The sequence below is a fragment of the Helianthus annuus genome, chromosome 2, assembly GCF_002127325.2.
Source record: "Helianthus annuus cultivar XRQ/B chromosome 2, HanXRQr2.0-SUNRISE, whole genome shotgun sequence".
NCBI lineage: Eukaryota > Viridiplantae > Streptophyta > Magnoliopsida > Asterales > Asteraceae > Helianthus > Helianthus annuus.
This window is the reverse complement of record NC_035434.2, coordinates 174,535,985-174,553,728: the sequence shown is the minus strand read 5'-3', so window position 1 is coordinate 174,553,728 and position 17,744 is coordinate 174,535,985. Positions and strand designations below refer to the sequence as shown.

Genomic DNA, 17,744 nt, shown 5'->3' with positions numbered 1-17,744 from the left:
TAAAATAGGAAATGGTGAAACAGGAGAAGCGAAAAAAAAATCATAAATTCACAAAATTATGGTACGTGACGTAACCAGCTACTGTTTATTAAGCATAGAAGTGGCTAAATATAGACACTCTTGAATAATAAAAACATAGATGTGCCTAGGAGTGCAAACGAGCTGAGCCCGAGCTTGGCTCGATGGTAGTCTCTCAAGCTCAAGCTTGGCTCGGGTTCATCTTGTTTATTATATATTAAATAAAAATAATATAAATAATAGACTTGTTTAGGCTCATGAGCTGGATAAGTAAAGCTCGTTTACTAAACAAAAATATTTTTAGGTTCAGACTTGGATCGTAAACAATTATATATAAACTCGATAAGGCTCGATGAGCCTCACATGTCAGGATCGAGCTAAGGCTCGATAAATAAACAAGCTTAAATTTAGGCTCAAGCTTATTCAAGCTCTGCTTGACTCGAGCTTTTTCTTGAGCAGATCACGATATTCGGTTTGTTTGCACCCTGTTGGGTGATTTAAAAAAATTGCAGGGGTGCCGTCCCTTTTAAGAAGAAAAAAACGATTATTTAGAATTTATCTTTTAGTTTATTGGTTGATTAGAATAATAGAAAAAAAACAAGCAAGATATTGAATAATCCAGATACTCACTGGCTACCTCTCATTGCTATGACACGTCATTTTATTCGGATAATTCCCAAAAACCCATTTAATCAAACTCCATGTGCTCCGATTATCTGAGTAAAATTCACAATTCCGGTCAGCATGCTACCCGTTTCCTCTACACTTGCTAACCGGTATCCAGTTTCCCAGGTGTTCTCAATCATCATACTTTCTTATTTAATTTCATTCATAAAAAAAAAAAACCATTTATTTGTGTTAAATTGTTTGTTTAGTTAGTGAAAAGTATGAAACTTTGTTTGCAGGTTTGTCTGTATGGAGGGTCTTATCTACACCACAAGGTTAAATGCGTAATGGAAAATGATGTTGTTTCATTCAAGACACAAACTTTACCAACCCCTTTTAATCTGCAAAACACATTTCTTGCTTCGAATATTCCAGATGCTTATTCCCTGAAACCAGCTGATGATGTTTTTGGTGGAATTAATGACACCCTTAGTGCTCTAGTATGTAACACAGACACTGCTATCACCAACACACTTAACTCAATCAACACATCACTAAAACTTGCATCAAAGGGTGTTAATGATGCACTTGATGTTTCTCTTGATAAGTTGAAGGTCTCATTTAGCAGTGCATTCTCAGGGTTGGGTAATAACTCTAAAGGGGTAGGGGTTGTAGCTGTTGATGGGTTGAGACACGCCATCATTGCGGTTGAGGGGGTTTTGGCACAAGGGGTTACGCTTGTGGCCTATGGTTATGGGTATGTTAAAGATACGCTCCCTCCGGAGGTCCAGAATGTGTTGAATGCTTCAGAAGAGAATGTGTTTAGGCCGGTTGGGACGGCTTTTCAACAGGTATCACAAACGTTTTTTCCATCTTTGCCTACTAGTGATAGTAACAGTAATAGTAGTAGTGAACCCGTGTGTGTCATAAACAGATTTACGTTGTCTTAGAGGGATTTGAGGCGAGTATTGGAATTGATCCAAGCGACCCGATTGTTCCTGTTGTGCTTTTGCTTGCAACGTCAACCACGTTATGGTATAGTGTTCTTTCGTTTTCCTTTCTCAACGTTATTAGGTGAGGAAGCTTTTACGTATATTCATATCTGTGCAGGGTTTCTTATTGGGTATTGACCTATGCTGGATATGCTGGAGACTTGTCCCCACAGCTAACTTTGGAGCTACTGAACGGGAAAGAAAATGTTGCACTAATTGATGTCCGGCCTGAGGCAAGAGACTGTAATTTTTTCTAGCCTTTCTATTCTGAATGTTTTTCTATCAGATGTTGTATCATGTCTACAAGTTTGGCTCAAATATGGTATCGGGGTATATGAAGGATTTCAGAGAAAGAGATGGAATTCCAGATCTCCGAAGGAAAGCGCGGTTTCGATATGCTAGCGTGTCATTTCCTGAGGTTGGTAGTTTCTGTTGTTTGCATATAACATGAATGTTACAACAACCAGAAAAAAAGGGTTGTTGGAACATTTTGAGATGCATTATCAATTTACCGAACTCTGGTAGACATTTCGTTATTGTGGAATTTCAGGTTGATGCCAATGTAAAAAAGTTACTCAAGGGTGGGAAAGATCTTGATGATGCCTTGGTTTCTATTGTCATTCGGAACTTGAAAGTTGTTCAAGTATGTAATGTAACATTGCCCTTTTACTTCATTAAAGGCTTTGCGATCTTTGTGTTTCTTTCTCCCTTTCAAGTCAAACCTTTTAGTTTGATGCTGACATGGACTTTGTATTAGTTTAGATACACAATGATCTTTTTTGTGGCTGAATATATGCGCAACACTAATGTTCTTATACCATTCATTTTTGACATTCCTATTGAAAGACGGTGTCCAATAATTGCAGCATAAATTTTGAATAACATAAGAATAACTCATTTGCCCTATCTATACTATAGGGAGGGTCCAAGGTAATAGTAATGGATGCTGATGGTTCACGCTCTAAGGGAATCGCAAGAGCGCTAAGGAAATTTGGGATTAAGGCAAGTATCTGTTTCTACAATCAATTTTGCAGCTTTACACACACTACTTGACTACTTGCATGGCTTTCTTTTCGGTGATTCAAATATTTATGATACTACCTTTTGAAATTACAGAGACCATACTTACTCCAAGGTGGCTTCCGCTCTTGGGTCCAAGAAGGTTTGCGTATAAAGGAGCCGAAACCTGAGACAACACTTACCATACTCAATGAGGTATGTTCTCTTTTGAAGTTTAGATCTTCCATTAAATAAGCAAGCCTTATGTTTCACCTTTATAAATAGTTGATAAATCTTTAGGTCTCTAATTGAACTATCAGTAATTCAACAGATATTTTCTGTTCTTATGAGTTACCAGATATGTTATTTTCAGTATCATCATGCTTTACATGTATAATACCTGTTAATAATCCAAATTTGCTTCTTGTGACAGGAAGCTGAGGCTATTCTAGAGGATGTCACTCCCCTGCAAGTTATTGGGTATGGCGTGGTAAGGCTATCTATTTTAAAAAGATAAATGTCGTTTATGTTTCTACAGATCAACTGGCTTTTAGAGTACAAAATATGCTTCACCTCTACTGTTGGATTGAAAACCCATCATGTGTGGTGATTGTTAAAACATGTTTCAAGTTCAAACATTTATCATTAGAAACTAAACACTTTTTATGTCAAATGGGTCAAGAGTCATCCAAAATGATTACAACCTCCTTAATTACGTTATTAAGAAATGAGATTATCATTTAACCGTTAACCAACACACCAACTTTCCCCGGTGCCACCTCTATGATACCATTCCACTTTTGGTCTAATTTGTGTGATTCTTTATCCACAGGGTTTCCTGGCAGCTGCTTATGCATTGTTAGGTTTGTATCTTTTCCAAATTTTGCTTTCAAGAAAGAACACCTTGCCACAAAGGAAATTAACAAAAATACTTTTAAATATCTGTGAAGTCATTTATCAGAATACATATGGTGAATAACTTACTGAAGTGTCATCATTAGTTCTTATTACGTATATCTTCGTTTTTTTACTAGAGTGGGAAACAACACTGCAACTCATTGCTATTTTTGGCGTTGGGCAGGTACTTTTAATTATCATCCTTTAATGTGGCTTTTTTTTTTAAAAAAAAAATTATGAAGATTTGACTTATCTGCTTTTGAAATTCTCCCTAATTATCTTTTGACCAACAACACCAGACTATATATAAGCGGGTAGCTTCTTACGAGGACTCTAAAGATTTCAACAGAGATGTGAGGTAAGTTTACATAGCTTTGGAAATTAAAATTTTCCAACATCTGAAGTTGGATTATTTGACATGCCTGTTTATACCATACGATAACTAACAATAACTGTTGTTGATTGGCTTGAAGGCAACTTCTTGCCCCTGTTAAGCTGGGAGGGCAGGCAATTTCATGGGCTGCTGGAAAGTTGGAAACTAATCGCAACGGTTTACCGACTTCACCTTCCTCTGTAAATGTCCAGAACAGGGTGTTGCAAGCTGCTGCAAAACACGAATCTCAGCCGGATAGCGAAGAACCAACAAGTTCTGTCAATCAGAGCCCACCGGATCTCTCTGAAGCATAGAAGCAACCACATCTAACTTTATCATGGTTGGTCTCTAAAGTTAGTTGTGATTGTAATCAAGTGTAATACTACTACATATACCATTGATAATTGGGTATTATTTGTTCCCTTATACCAACTACTCCCGGAACCCTTGTAAACATTTTTCCTTTGCCCATACTATAAAAGTAATGGCTCTCCTTTCACATTTTAAACCCAAGTTCTAAACCAATTCAAGAAGGGAAATATATTATTATGTGTGGTCTGCCAGATGGGTTTGGTCCAAAGATCGAAGAAACCGATGGTGGTATGAACAGAAGGTATGGCTAGGACGTTGTTGCCTTGTCAGTCCTTAGTCCCCGTGATATGCATTTCGCTACAATATGAGTCCCTCAAGCCAACTACCGTAAGACCATGTGTAGTGGTAATGTGTTATAATGCCCCCATCATGGGGCATTATCCGACATGTGGCGTCCCAGTCAGCATTGGGGCATTATAGCAAAAGTGGCGTAGTGGGAATAATGCCCTTTCTAATCATTAAAAAGAATAATAAAAAAAAAACAAAAAAAAACAAAGTATTTATCATTGGCCATGCCCCCACCTTGGACCCACTCCCATTTGCCACACGCACTCCTATTGGCCACATGCACTCCAAGTCAAACCCCATGCAGCGTTTTTCTCATAACGCCAACTTCAAGTTTTTGATTTTTTTTTTTAAGAAAACGCCCCATGTAATGGGGGGGAGGGCGTTATAGGGCGTTTTTTTTCAAAAATTTTTAAAAATCACGCCCCATTACACATGGTCTTAGTGTATTTTGTTATGTGCCTGACATAATATACGGGATTGGGGGCAAAACTGTTTTTTCACCAAAAAATAAACCCTAACCCCAAATTGAACCCCTCTTTTTGCAAAAGTTCACATGAAACGCATGTTGATCATGATTTAAAGTAAAACATCATCAAGTGGACCGGGGTTAACTCGTATTTCATTTTCAAACGCTTAATGTATTCAAAATATTTTAGCAAACAACTAACAAAGCTTAAAGAGCTTAATGTTTTCAAAGGAAAAATATTTTCAAACTACCTCATTTTGCTCATGAAAAGATACTAGTCCAAACTCGATACGACTATAATACATGCATACGAAGCCTACAACTTTTGACAAGACCACCCAATAAATAGTAGACGGCTTCAGGGTTTTAAAGAACTTTATCAATAAAGGCGGTAAGAGTGTTTTTATTTCCCGCAAAGAATACAAGATGAAAGGGCGGGAATATGGCACATCATTTCTCCTGCAGAGGCAATTAATGCCTGCAATTGGAGAAAGAAAACCTCGCCGGAATAAGTACGAGGAAGATGCAGACTTCATTAAATGCTCATAGCATCACAATGATGACAACATGGCACATGTCTGAGTCTCCTCTGGCATATCAGGATACCGTTAGATTGCACCTAGGCTCTTATCGAGGTGATAAGTTATTTCCTCTATATAAGCCGGACATAAGACCACAAGAGGCAAGCATTCAATTCTCTTTACATTTAACTCACACTCACACTCCATTTACTCCGGACATTCTCCGAATCACATTTAATACATTCAATTCAGGGTTCACACCAAGGATATTCCGACGACTCTCACTCGACGGAATAAACTCCATATCTTCGGCAAAGTTTCTTATTCTCACGCCGGAGCTTGGTCACGGATCCCCCTCCTGGAGTCCTCCGTGACGAGGCTAATGATGTTTTATTTTGTAGGTTAACAGGAGAAGCCCATCAGAGCGTTGACGAGTCTTGTTGACCTCAAACCGGAGATCAGGGACTGATAGTTTCCATTTAAATTTATTCCCCTTACACTGTGAATAATATACGATTTTAACCCTATAGTTTTATTTACCTCTTATAACTTTTCCTCTTTTGTCTTTTTACATAAACTAAAAACGTGATATATCTTTTTTAAACGGTTCGACTCCGCTACCCATTTTTTGAAAAAAAAAAAAAAAAAAAAAATACATTTCCATTTTTTTAAGTCAGGTCGCCCCCACTACTATGGTAAATAATATTAAAACACAACTTATTGGTTAGCGAACCTTGCCGGCCCCAACCACAAGTGATGTCTGTTGTGGGTTGGTGATATCTAGCGTGTCGGGTTGCAACACCCATCATCATAGGTACAACTTCACCATTTTTTCTTCATTTGTTAGATTTTATTTTATTTTAACTGTTTTATTACTTTATATTTTACAGGGCTTTTATCGTTTGATATATATGTAGACTCTCTGCCGCATCACACGATTGTAAATTCCAAGTTTGAGATAAACAAAGGACCATCCTAAAATTAACTCAAAATTCAAATATAATAACTATCGGATTTGAGATATTGTTTAACCAATAGGACAAAAGAAAAATCACAGTACAATAAATAAATAAAAGTATATGTTGTTATTGTACACACAAAAAAATATCTGTTTTTGGATTTATTTCTTGTTCCTACGCAATACACAATATTCTTTGTCTTGTCCATTTCATTTTCATTAAATCCACCTATTACAATAGAGCTATTTGATGTCCATTAAATCCACCTCTTAGGTTAAAGGTACGGAGTCATACTTGGGACATGATTTACCAAGTAGGAATATGATTGGAAGACTACACCATGGTTTGTATGGATTAAATCATGGTAATTATGCTCCTCCTTTCCATTTTTCAAGAAATCATTTCTTTTTCCTTTAGACAAAAATAAATTAAAATAAATAAGAGGATAATGGTTTGGGGTCATGACCACACCCTTAGGGTATTGGTTTTGGGTGATGGATTAGAGGTGGGTGACATGACACTGGCGTGGAGAGTCATGGTGATTATGAGGGCCATGACCACATTCTATAGCCTTAGAGTATCACATATAAATGGACAACATGCTGAACCACAATCTTTTTTTAAACAGCAAATCTAATTTTATATAAAAAAAAGCAAAAATGTGAGTCAAGAAATTTCACATGTGGGGTTTTAATGCGAGACGTACGACTGACTAGAATCTAGCTACTAATCATATTGAACCAATGTGTCACATCGCCCGAAAACTAAGAAGCAAATGTATGGAAAGCAAAGGGGATTAGGGGGGAGGGATTGATGATCACTCATCACTCACAACATCCAATCAAGTTTCGCCATGTCATCAATCATTATTCCATCACTCACTACCTTTTTTAATGGAAATGATCATCACTCACAACACCCATCACTCAAAAACACCCAACATCCAACAATACCATCACTCATAATACCTCACGCGTGATAATTTTGACGCGTTATAACTTTCACGCGTTGAAAAGGATGGTGGCGGGTGGTGTTTTGCATTGTTACACGAGTGATGTATTTCCATCACGGGAAAAACATACTCCACCCCGCCTGCCCTTAGGGCATGTTTGGGTAAGCTTTTTGAAGCAACTTATTGCTTTTTGAAAAGTCATAAGCTCTAAAATGATGTTTGGCAAAGAGGATGTATGTGAGGGGGAAAAGCCAATAAGTCAATAAGTCACAAAATCCTGACTTTTCCAAGAAGCCGATAAGTCAATAAGTTGTTTCAATAAGCTTACCCAAACATGCCCTTAGATTAGAAGTTGAAACCTAGAATAGAATATAAAAGGAGAGGATAAAATAATATGGGTGCTTGACTTGTTCATTTGTGGCGTGCGTGCAGTGAGCTTATCGGATCCATCATCAACAACAATGGCTTCCTTAATCAACACCAACAACCTGCTACCTCTTCACAAATCAAACTCCAACCTTTACACACACCATGTTCGTGTTCTTCCCTTTTCTCTCCATTTCAAGAAACCCTCTTTTTCTTCAGCCGCTATCGTATGTAAGGCCGTTTCTGTGAAGCCAGAAGTCGAAGAAGCCCTTAACATCGCCGATGATGTTACTCAGGTTTTCTTTTTAAATCAAACACTCAGATCTACTAATTGTAATTATTGTGCTGCTGTCTCCTTTTATTATACAAATATTGGATTGGAATTGGATGATAAAAAGCAAGCAGGAGAAACAAACAATGTAGGGATTTGATTTGTGATGGATGGGACACTGAATATTATTAATTTTCATTTATGGATAGGGCCCCAATTTTCTTGATTATATACTAAAATCGGACATCGTTTGTCAACTATGGTTCTGCAAGTTTTGGTATTATCAACCTCCATATTTAAAAGTGTTTTTTGTTTCTAAACTTTGTTTAATTTTTAGTTTTGACAAGGGTAGCAAAACAATCATTATACTTGGAAAAGTTTTCTTTTTAATTAAAAACACGCTCCAACTCCACTATGTGTGGTCTTGTGCAATTTAGGATTCGTATACAAAACATGTGTGTTATCATGTGTTAGATCGTAAGCAAAAAAAATGTTTTTTTATTTTAGGATATGCTTTGGGCCTAAAAAAGGTTGAGCTGGCCCTGCTGCTTTATTTTAAGCAATACATACATACATAGTTAGTAGAGTGACCTGGTTATTATGGTAATGCAGCTCATAGGGAACACTCCAATGGTGTACTTGAATAGCATTGCAAAGGAATCCGTCGCTAATATCGCAGCCAAGCTTGAAATTATGGAGCCGTGTTGCAGTGTCAAAGACAGGTGAAACTGCCATCTCTTTAGCCATTTATATCACAGTGTTTATAGATGAATCTATGATGCCTTTTCTAATATATATATATATATGATCTAGACTAGGTTTATTTCTGTTGGACTTAATCACTTTGTTCACATAACCGAATGGGTCAGGGGTATAAGTGCCTTTTTAGTTGGGATTATTTATACAAGGAGTTATTATATATGGAGTCATATTTTGTTTCTTATTTGAGTGGTTTAGGCTTCTTGTTTTCAAAGATGTTTGGTTAGTATAAATAGATGGTTAGGGTTATTCAAAAGAGTTGAGCTGGTTCATTCAGTCTCGTGTTTTGGTGTTTCTGTTCAAATCGATCTGAGCCTTTAACATTTTTGTTGCTCAACCGTTATGTAGCTGGTTTTCAGGTATTTTTCTAAGTACTGAAATATTAGAAAAAGTCACGGTCCCTCTTTGAAATGGACTTTTGCTGTCAACAAGTTTTTGTTTAAATTTTCTTTTGATTAGTTTTCTGTTTTCTTCAAGCGTTCACTTCTATTCTCATATAGTAAGTTTAGTAATCACTTTTTCTGGATTCAGGATTGGAAACAGTATGATAACTGATGCTGAAGAGAAAGGACTTATAACACCGGGGAAGGTAAAAATACGGCTGATGTTCTTTAACGTTATGAGAATTTGATATGTCGTTTACATATTTTTGTATCGGTAAACACATGTTGAATCAAGTAATGCATCGCTAATCATAATAATTCATTTTACAGAGAACATACAGTTATCCTTTGTATATTGTTTTGAGAGGTCTAATGGAAGTACGTTCTGTACCATATACATATAATTGTGATATGAAGGGGTTCACTCGAAGAGGCTTTGAGATAACCTTGTAAAACCAATACTTCTTATATATAACGTCATAAGGAGTTAACAATGACAAAAAAATTATGTTGGCAATTGACTTTTTGCGATGTTAGTGGCAAAATGATAAGGCTATTGTTTTGGTTGTTTACAGAGTATATTGGTTGAGCCTACAAGTGGGAACACTGGTATCGGTCTCGCATTTATCGCTGCCTCAAAAGGGTATAAGCTGATATTGACGATGCCAGCGTCAATGAGTCTTGAGAGAAGGGTTCTTCTAAAGGCATTTGGAGCTGATCTTGTTCTAACAGACTCTTCAAAGGGCATGAAAGGAGCGGTTCAGAAAGCTGAAGAAATCGTCAACAGCACACCCAATGCTTACATGCTTCAACAGTTCGATAATCCTGCTAACCCAAAGGTGCTGTCCTCCTATAAGCCGTTTTTCATTGATACTCATTTGTAAATTAGGACTTACATTCAAGTTTTCTGCAGATACATTTTGAGACAACTGGCCCGGAGATCTGGGAAGACACAAATGGAAAAGTTGATATATTTGTTGCGGGAATTGGAACTGGTGGAACTATTTCAGGGGCTGGTCGATTTCTCAAAACTCAAAATCCTGATATTAAGGTAACTTCAAACTCCTATCGAAATCCAGATAAGTTTTTTGATTGTTTTTATTAATTGGATGACGTTCAACTTAATTCTCAGGTGATTGGCGTGGAACCTACGGAGAGCAATATTCTGTCTGGTGGAAAGCCTGGTGAGATTTCTAAAGACGATTACTCGGTTTGTGATTTAAAGTAGTCAATTTTTCTAGTTTTTATTATGTGAAAGTGCAGGCCCTCACAAAATTCAAGGGATTGGAGCAGGTTTTATACCCGGGAACTTGCATCAAGACGTGCTCGATGAAGTGATAGAGGTCTTACACTCTTACTCTTTCGACCTCCATCTAGCTTATATCTATTTGCATAGGGCTTATATTATTGACTCTTTATTATAGTCTCAGTAATAGAGCCTTAATTGACTCTTTATCTTACATATCTGTTCCCAAATGACATATATTATTATTAAAGTACACGAATGGTCCCTGTGGTTTACCAAATTTTGGATTTGGTCCCTGGCTTTACAAAAGTACACAGATGGTTTAGACTTTTTTTTTGGGGGGGGGCGGGCGTGTTTAGGTTTTTGGGTTGTGGGGACTGGGGAGGGGGTGTTTAGGTTTTTGGGTTGTGGTGGGGTGGGTAAGGGTGGTTCTGAACCACCCTTATTGGGCGTGTTTAGGGTAGGGTTCATGCGAGAACCACCCTTATTGCGAGAACCAATGTGACCACAACAAAATAAACCCACTACACGACCCAAAACCTAAACCATAAAGCTAAACCCCCAAAAAAATCTAAAAAACACACAAATTTTTTTTTAATATTTTTTAATAAAAATCGCTACTTTTAGTCTCCAATTTTTTTTATTGACGAAAAGTAGCGATTTTTATTAAAAAAAATTGTGCTTTTTTAGATTTTTTTAGGTATTTTTGGTTGTGTTCACATTGGTTCTCGCAATTAAAGGGTGGTTCGTAACGGATCCTTCTCCTATATATAATATATAAATGACATGTTTTTTACTTAAACTTGTACTTGCAGATTTCAAGTGATGAAGCTGTTGAGACTGCGAAACAATTGGCACTGCAAGAAGGGCTGTTGGTATGGAGTGACTTCTTTTAACTATGTTGTAGTAGACTGATGTTGCGGACGTGATTGACATGTTTTATTAAATTTTTATAGGTGGGCATCTCTTCTGGAGCGGCGGCTGCTGCTGCTATCAAGGTTGGAAAGAGACCTGAGAATGCTGGAAAACTTATTGCGGTATGCATCACTGCTGTAGCGCAAAATATATATAAAAAAAGCATAAAATTGTTAAATAAATGTTAATTAATGGTGGTTTGTTTGCAGGTTGTGTTTCCAAGCTTTGGGGAGCGATACCTGTCCACAATTCTTTTCCAGTCAATCCGGGAAGAGTGCGAGGCAATGCAAGCTTCAGCCTGAGTATTAGTCTCTGTTTATTTTTGTCTTTTTAACTTGATTGTGAGTTACGAAGTATGTTTTGGTAGGATTTGCAATAAAGCATAGTATGTGTGTGCTACAGATTTTATTTATCACCCAATAATTTATAAATTTTAATTATTTGCATCTATGATTGTAGACTTTCCTGAGTTCCTTTATCTATAAATAGACTACAATTTCGTTTTTTTCTTTCTTTCTTGTTTCTTTTTTTCTTTTAATATAAGATGTTAACAGACTTATTTCAAATTTCGTTTTAGCTGATTTGATAAAGTAGAAACTTTTAGGGAATATTATATTTTTTCAAATAAAAATCAATATGAAATACAATACAATAAAAAGAAGTGACGAAGAATGAATAGTAATAGTAATATTAAACATACAACATAATATATTTTTCTAAATTTCGCTTTCACCATTTATACTTTAAATAGTATACATCGTTAATCCATCTAGTTTTCATTTAATTTGATTCACTTCGATAATTCGCATTGGTTAACTTCTTATTTTCTTTTTTTAAATTCTGTTGACAATAGAGTTGTATCAAGGTTGCAGAAGTCGCGAGGCGCTACCAGATCGGTCGACGGGGTTGCCATTCCACCATCATCCCGGTCTCTGACTCAGGGGCTCTACTCCGTGGCCATTTACCCCACGATCCCATGTTGAGCCGATGTTAATCTCTCTACCAACTTTACACATCTTCTCCACCTATAAACCGAAAAGCTTGGGCCATCCATCCTTTAACACTCGATTTCCATCCATATATCGATCTAGAAGCGAATATCACTTTCATCCTCACCTTACCTCAAATGAAACTTTGTAAACATTTTCTGCTTATTTTCATCTTGCAATATTTGTTCCAACACCCTCTTATTGAAATATTAAGGGGCAAAAGCTCCAACTTCTTTTATTATAATGACACGTCTCCACATACTTTGGTTTTCCACCCTAAACCACCACAACCATTTCGCCAATAATGCTTCGTTCATGTCTTTTAGATTACTGATCCAGTGATCCCCAACCCCCTTTCCTTTTAGGAAGCGTTATGGTAGCTTGGGTATGTATGTCTACCGAAGTTTATAACAACTTTGATCTTTTAGCATGGTGGAAAGAAAAGGCTAAAGCATATTCGGTTCTATCCGCCATGGCCCGTGATTTACTATGCGTCCAAGCTTCTACGGTAACTTTGGAATCCGCTTTTTCCCTTAGGGGCAGGGTATTGTCGATACGAAGAACAAGTCTCACTCCCGAATCGATAGAGATGTGCATTTGCCGAAAAGATCATTTGGATGCGGTGGATTGTGTACAAGACAAGACAAACCTCGATGATGAAATAATACTTGAAGCAAGAGTACTCGAGGAAGAAGAGCTATCTTCGAGTGTATTTAGCAACTTGTAATAAATAAAAATGTAATAAAATCAATCTTTTTTATGTTTATTATCATGTATTTTTCAAAAATATGAATCAATAAAAAATATTTTTTAATGAAAAATAAATATTTTTTTTTAACTTTCATTAATGTGATGTTTGTTTTTATATATATATATATAACATATAAACTTAAATAATTTGGGTTAAAACGCTTATAAACACATTTTTAAGCAAAAACCGGTTATACCTAGTTTTTGGGTAGAAACCGATCCCAACCCTACCCTAACCGGGTATAGTAGAGATGAGTATAAAATACCAAACCTGATCCGGATTGGGCCTTACCCGATTCCTATCCAGTTCAGGTAGGGCTCAATAACTGTTTTGTGCACCTCTAGCGTTACCCACCCCTAAGCCATCCTCACTTTATAGCTTTAAAATATCAAAATCAATAATACCATAGAAATTTCCTCATTTATACTGTTTAGCCGACGACCTGAAGACTTTTAGTAGTGTGTTTAACACGTGAAAAGTTCCTAGTTTATTATTTTAGTTTACAAAACAAACACAACGCCTTAACGCAACGCAACAATCAACAGGAAGGAATGGAGTCCGAGTCGAACTGCAAAAACCTACCCACCCTCCTATCTTCCTTCGTCGACACTTTCGTCGACTTCTGCGTCACCGGCGGCCTCTTCCTCCCACCCGAACCCTCTCCACCACCTCTCCAAACCACCTTCCCCACACCCCACCGCCTCATCGCCATCGGCGACCTCCATGGCGACCTCAACAAATCCAAACAATCCCTCCGCCTCGCCGGCTTAATCGACTCCACCGACCGCTGGTCCGGCGGCTCCACCACCCTCGTCCAGGTCGGTGACGTCCTCGACCGAGGCGGCCAGGAGTTAAAAATATTATACTTCTTAGAGAAGCTCAAATGCCAGGCTGCCATGGCCGGTGGTAATATCATTACCATGAATGGGAATCATGAGATCATGAATGTGGATGGAGATTTTAGATATGTTACCCCATCTGGCCTTCTTGAGTTTAAGAATTGGGCTTATTGGTTTTCTGTTGGGAATCGGATGAAAAGTTTGTGTGATGGCTTGGAACTGGACAAAGATTTGTATGACGGGGTGCCATTCAGTTTTCCAGGCGTCAAACATGAGTATGTTGATGGGTTTAGAGCCAGGATTGCTGCATTGAGGCCCAACGGGCCCATAGCCAGGAGGTTTTTGTCGAAGAATTTGACTGTGGTTGTGGTGGGGGAGAATGTGTTTGTTCATGGTGGGATGTTGCCGCGGCATGTGGTTTATGGGTTGGAGCGGATTAATGAAGAGGTTAGGGATTGGATTAGTGGGGTGAAGGAGAGGGTGGCTTCCAGTTTGGTTAGGGGGAGGAATTCGCTTGTTTGGTTGAGGATATTTTCGAATGAGGTGGTGAAAGATTGTGACTGTGGTACGCTTGAACATGTGCTTTCGACAATCCCAGGTGCTAGGAGGATGATCATGGGGCATACTATTCAAGAGCAAGGCATAAACGGCGTGTGTGAAAATCGGGCTCTTAGAATCGATGTGGGTATGTCTAAAGGGTGCATAAATGGGTTGCCTGAGGTTCTAGAGATTAGTGACGGGTCAGGGGTGAGAATCCTGACGTCGAACCCTATGAATATGTATAACAATGTTGATTTGTTGACGGCCCCAGTCCCGGTCCCTATCCCTGTACCTGAACAAGTGCAAGTGGAGGCTTAGATTGTAGTAATCATTATTTATGCTCAGACATTGAGGGGATGGAGATTATTGTTCTGCATTGGATTCAACTTTTCAATCACTTTGTTTTGAGTCAATATCTGTCTGTTTGGGATGATGATTTTGTCACCAAAAAACAAAATTTCATAGCTAAGGTAACTAGCTTTTATAGACAACATTAAAGCTTGTCATTATTAAGACTCTAGTTATGTGGTTTAAAGCTTCAAACAACATTATGCATCAACTTTGATCTTTGCCTTTTATTTTGATTTTGTGCATCCCTTCATACATTAGTATTTATTTAGTACTCTCTCATCAATCCATCATAAACATACATACATTAAGCAGTTTATTGGCTGTGAATTTTGACCCACCAAGGCACAAAAAATAATCTCTTTTTATTAACACACACACACACACACATTAGTACACTCACATCAATTCATCCATCATATATAGTAATAGCACTACACACCCCTGTTAAAACAACACAATCAATAAAATAAGAAAACTGAAACCAGAACAAAATCACACAAATCTGTTAAAAGGTTTCCTCCCCACTGAAGAATTTATGCTCATATCCCCAATAGACCTGTTGGACCTTGGTGTAAAAGGAGATGAAAACCTCCTTTTAGATGATTCACTACAAGGAGTGGTGGGGGTGGCACACCTCTCCTTCGGATTGCTGCTTGGTCTTGCTTTAGCTCTTGCTGATGCAGTCGGGCTCATGTAGTTGGGGACCGAAAATGGTGGGCAGCTCCTCAAGCTATCATCATCCTTCATTGAATAAAGAGAAGCTGCTTTTCTTGCTTTGATCCATCGGTTTGTGGACCTTGATGACGTTGGTGTATTAGGCGTCGTGTCAAGCTGCTTGTGGGTTGATCTCGAAGGCGTGGTTGCAAACTGATGGTTCTTTTGAGTAGGGGTGGTGGTGGTATGATAAGGCAGTTGTTGTTCCACCCACTTCCACCACAAGGGGTATCCACTCGTTTTATGAGCTGATGATGGCGTGTCTTTCCGTAACTGAAGGAACGTACATATATATTAGAAATTTAGCATAAGAATTTGTGTTGGACTTTCAAAGTAGGTTAGGTGTAGGTGTGTAGTACCTGGTGAGAATGTGCATATGCCATGGCTCTTTCTCTCTTAATAGCCGCATCAGCTTTTCTCTGCAACCTTGCGTCTCTTTCCTCTTTTGTAATCACGCTATCATCCCAGTGCTCGTCTTCGTCTGACTACAACATATCCAACCAACAAACGTATAACTAACTGAACAAAGATACATCTAATCATCATTTTGATATACATTAGTCATCGTTACAAGCTATATTATTGACACTCAAATGGCCGTTTTTGTTTGGGATAATTTGACTGTAGAAAGGCCAAGTAATTTTATCTTACTTGTTTATGAGGACTGTTTTTGTTAGGTTGTGGTTTGAATGCTTGATTCTCTAACATTTGGATTCTTCGTGACCGAATTTGTGTTTGGACTCTGACCAACAGCTGCATCTGCTTCATGGCGTTCACTGTCTGTCGTTTCACATTTTTACTTGTTATAACACTTTGAAGCCTCACAAGGCCTGTCAAACTTCGTGTGTTCCTCCTTACCTGTACATACATCCATCCATCATTGTAATACTGCAACTATATATTAAACCGGTAGGTATTATTTACCACCGATGTATCCGCCATCAAGTAAAACGTTTATAACTGTCAACTTCAAACTTAAGTGAAAGTTGGTGTATGTAACAATGTTGACATCAAGTTTTACATTTCAAAGCAACTCTGATGTCAATTGCAAGGAGAATGGTGATTTGTAAATTTAATCAAAGTATAAATGCTTACCATATAACCTCGATAGACAGCCTGGATCCTGGTAGCTGAAAGGTGGCGTTGTTGTAGAGATGATTCTGGTATGTGGCTGATTTTAGGCTGTTGGTGAACAGTTGTTGGAGGTGAAGTAAGCCTCTGTGGAGGAGGAGATACAGGCCTTCCTGAAGAAGGTTGTGGTTTTTGTTGTGCTTGTTCTGATTGCGATTGTGGTTGTAGCTTTGATTGTGATTGGGGCTGGGGCTGTGGCTGTGATTGTGGTTGTCGCTTTGATTGTGATTGGGGCTGTGGCTGTGATTGTGGTTGTTTCTGTCGTTGTGGCTGTGGTGGTGGCTGTAGTTGTGGTTGTGGCTGTGGTTGTGGCTGTGGCTGTGGCTGTGGCTGTGGCTGTTGTTGCGGTTGTTGTTGTTGTGGCTGTTGTTGAGGTTGTGGATGTGGTTGTGCAGTAGGCACAAATAAGTTATGTTGGTCAATTTCGCCCAAGATTTGCTCAATACTGCTTGGCTCTCTGCAAAGGGGAAAGAAGGATCCATGTTTAAACCTTCCTCTTCTGCCCTTGTCCTTACTTTTCTTGTGAGCTTCTTCCTGCAACAAACAAACAGATTGTAAACATAATAAATCAATAAAGCTGCTGCTGCAATATCCTCTCCTATTAACAAATAAATGATTTGGATACTTGCATTCAGTGGGTCGGATCTGGACGTAAAAAGCCTCTTAATTGAAGAAATCCAACTGCCTTTCTTTCCCATGTTCCTAGCATTACTTTCTTACCCTGTAAAGCCACCAGGATCATAAATTCATAATCAAGATCATTAAAGAAGATATAACAACAAAATCCTGGGCTGGGCTATACATAGTTGTTAAAAGCAAGCGCAAAGGAGCTCTTTTTTAAGCTTAGCGTATAGTATAAAAATACAAATTTTAAAGGCTTGTTTAAAGCTAGTTTAGGTTGATTCTAGGGTTGGTAATAATTGTTTGAGACCTGTTCATGATAAGGTAAGAAGCTAATTGAGAGAGGAATTAGGAAACTTGATTTCTGAATGAATCAGAAACCTTATCACGCATGCATTTAAATCAAAAACAAATAACCAAGTTTA

The 17,744-nt window shown here is 38.0% G+C and overlaps 4 protein-coding genes across 5 annotated transcripts; 3 read left to right on the top strand and 1 right to left on the bottom strand.

Annotated features, from left to right (window-relative positions):
- Positions 1–663: 663 nt before the first annotated feature.
- LOC110927331 lies at positions 664–4,393 on the top strand. Its single transcript, XM_022170997.2, has 13 exons — positions 664–810; positions 924–1,475; positions 1,559–1,659; positions 1,735–1,849; positions 1,957–2,034; positions 2,167–2,259; positions 2,535–2,618; positions 2,733–2,831; positions 3,049–3,105; positions 3,448–3,478; positions 3,650–3,696; positions 3,812–3,870; positions 3,986–4,393. The coding sequence occupies exons 1-13, from the start codon at positions 763–765 to the stop codon at positions 4,197–4,199; spliced, it is 1,578 nt and encodes a 525-aa protein (XP_022026689.1). The 5' UTR covers positions 664–762; the 3' UTR covers positions 4,200–4,393.
- Positions 4,394–7,778: 3,385 nt separating this feature from the next.
- On the top strand, positions 7,779–11,845 carry LOC110927332 (cysteine synthase). Of its 2 annotated transcripts, none has more exons than XM_022170998.2 (10): positions 7,779–8,105; positions 8,693–8,802; positions 9,371–9,428; positions 9,798–10,061; positions 10,136–10,273; positions 10,355–10,406; positions 10,486–10,565; positions 11,284–11,343; positions 11,425–11,505; positions 11,593–11,845. In XM_022170998.2, the coding sequence occupies exons 1-10, from the start codon at positions 7,905–7,907 to the stop codon at positions 11,683–11,685; spliced, it is 1,137 nt and encodes a 378-aa protein (XP_022026690.1). In that variant the 5' UTR covers positions 7,779–7,904; the 3' UTR covers positions 11,686–11,845. The 2 variants fall into 2 exon arrangements, with proteins under 2 accessions (XP_022026690.1, XP_022026691.1); XM_022170999.2 differs by having other exon boundaries at positions 7,780–8,105; positions 10,516–10,565.
- A 1,770-nt stretch (positions 11,846–13,615) lies between these two features.
- Positions 13,616–15,080, top strand: LOC110927333 (shewanella-like protein phosphatase 2). Its single transcript, XM_022171001.2, has one exon. It carries the CDS (start codon positions 13,675–13,677, stop codon positions 14,818–14,820), a length of 1,146 nt encoding a protein of 381 aa, XP_022026693.1. The 5' UTR covers positions 13,616–13,674; the 3' UTR covers positions 14,821–15,080.
- A 204-nt stretch (positions 15,081–15,284) lies between these two features.
- On the bottom strand, positions 15,285–16,445 carry LOC110901285 (protein IQ-DOMAIN 14). The gene is made up of 5 exons (XM_035983097.1): positions 16,436–16,445; positions 16,274–16,347; positions 15,927–16,052; positions 15,410–15,840; positions 15,285–15,294 (listed from the first exon to the last, which is right to left on the bottom strand). Exons 1-5 carry the CDS (start codon positions 16,443–16,445, stop codon positions 15,285–15,287), a joined length of 651 nt encoding a protein of 216 aa, XP_035838990.1.
- Positions 16,446–17,744: the final 1,299 nt, after the last annotated feature.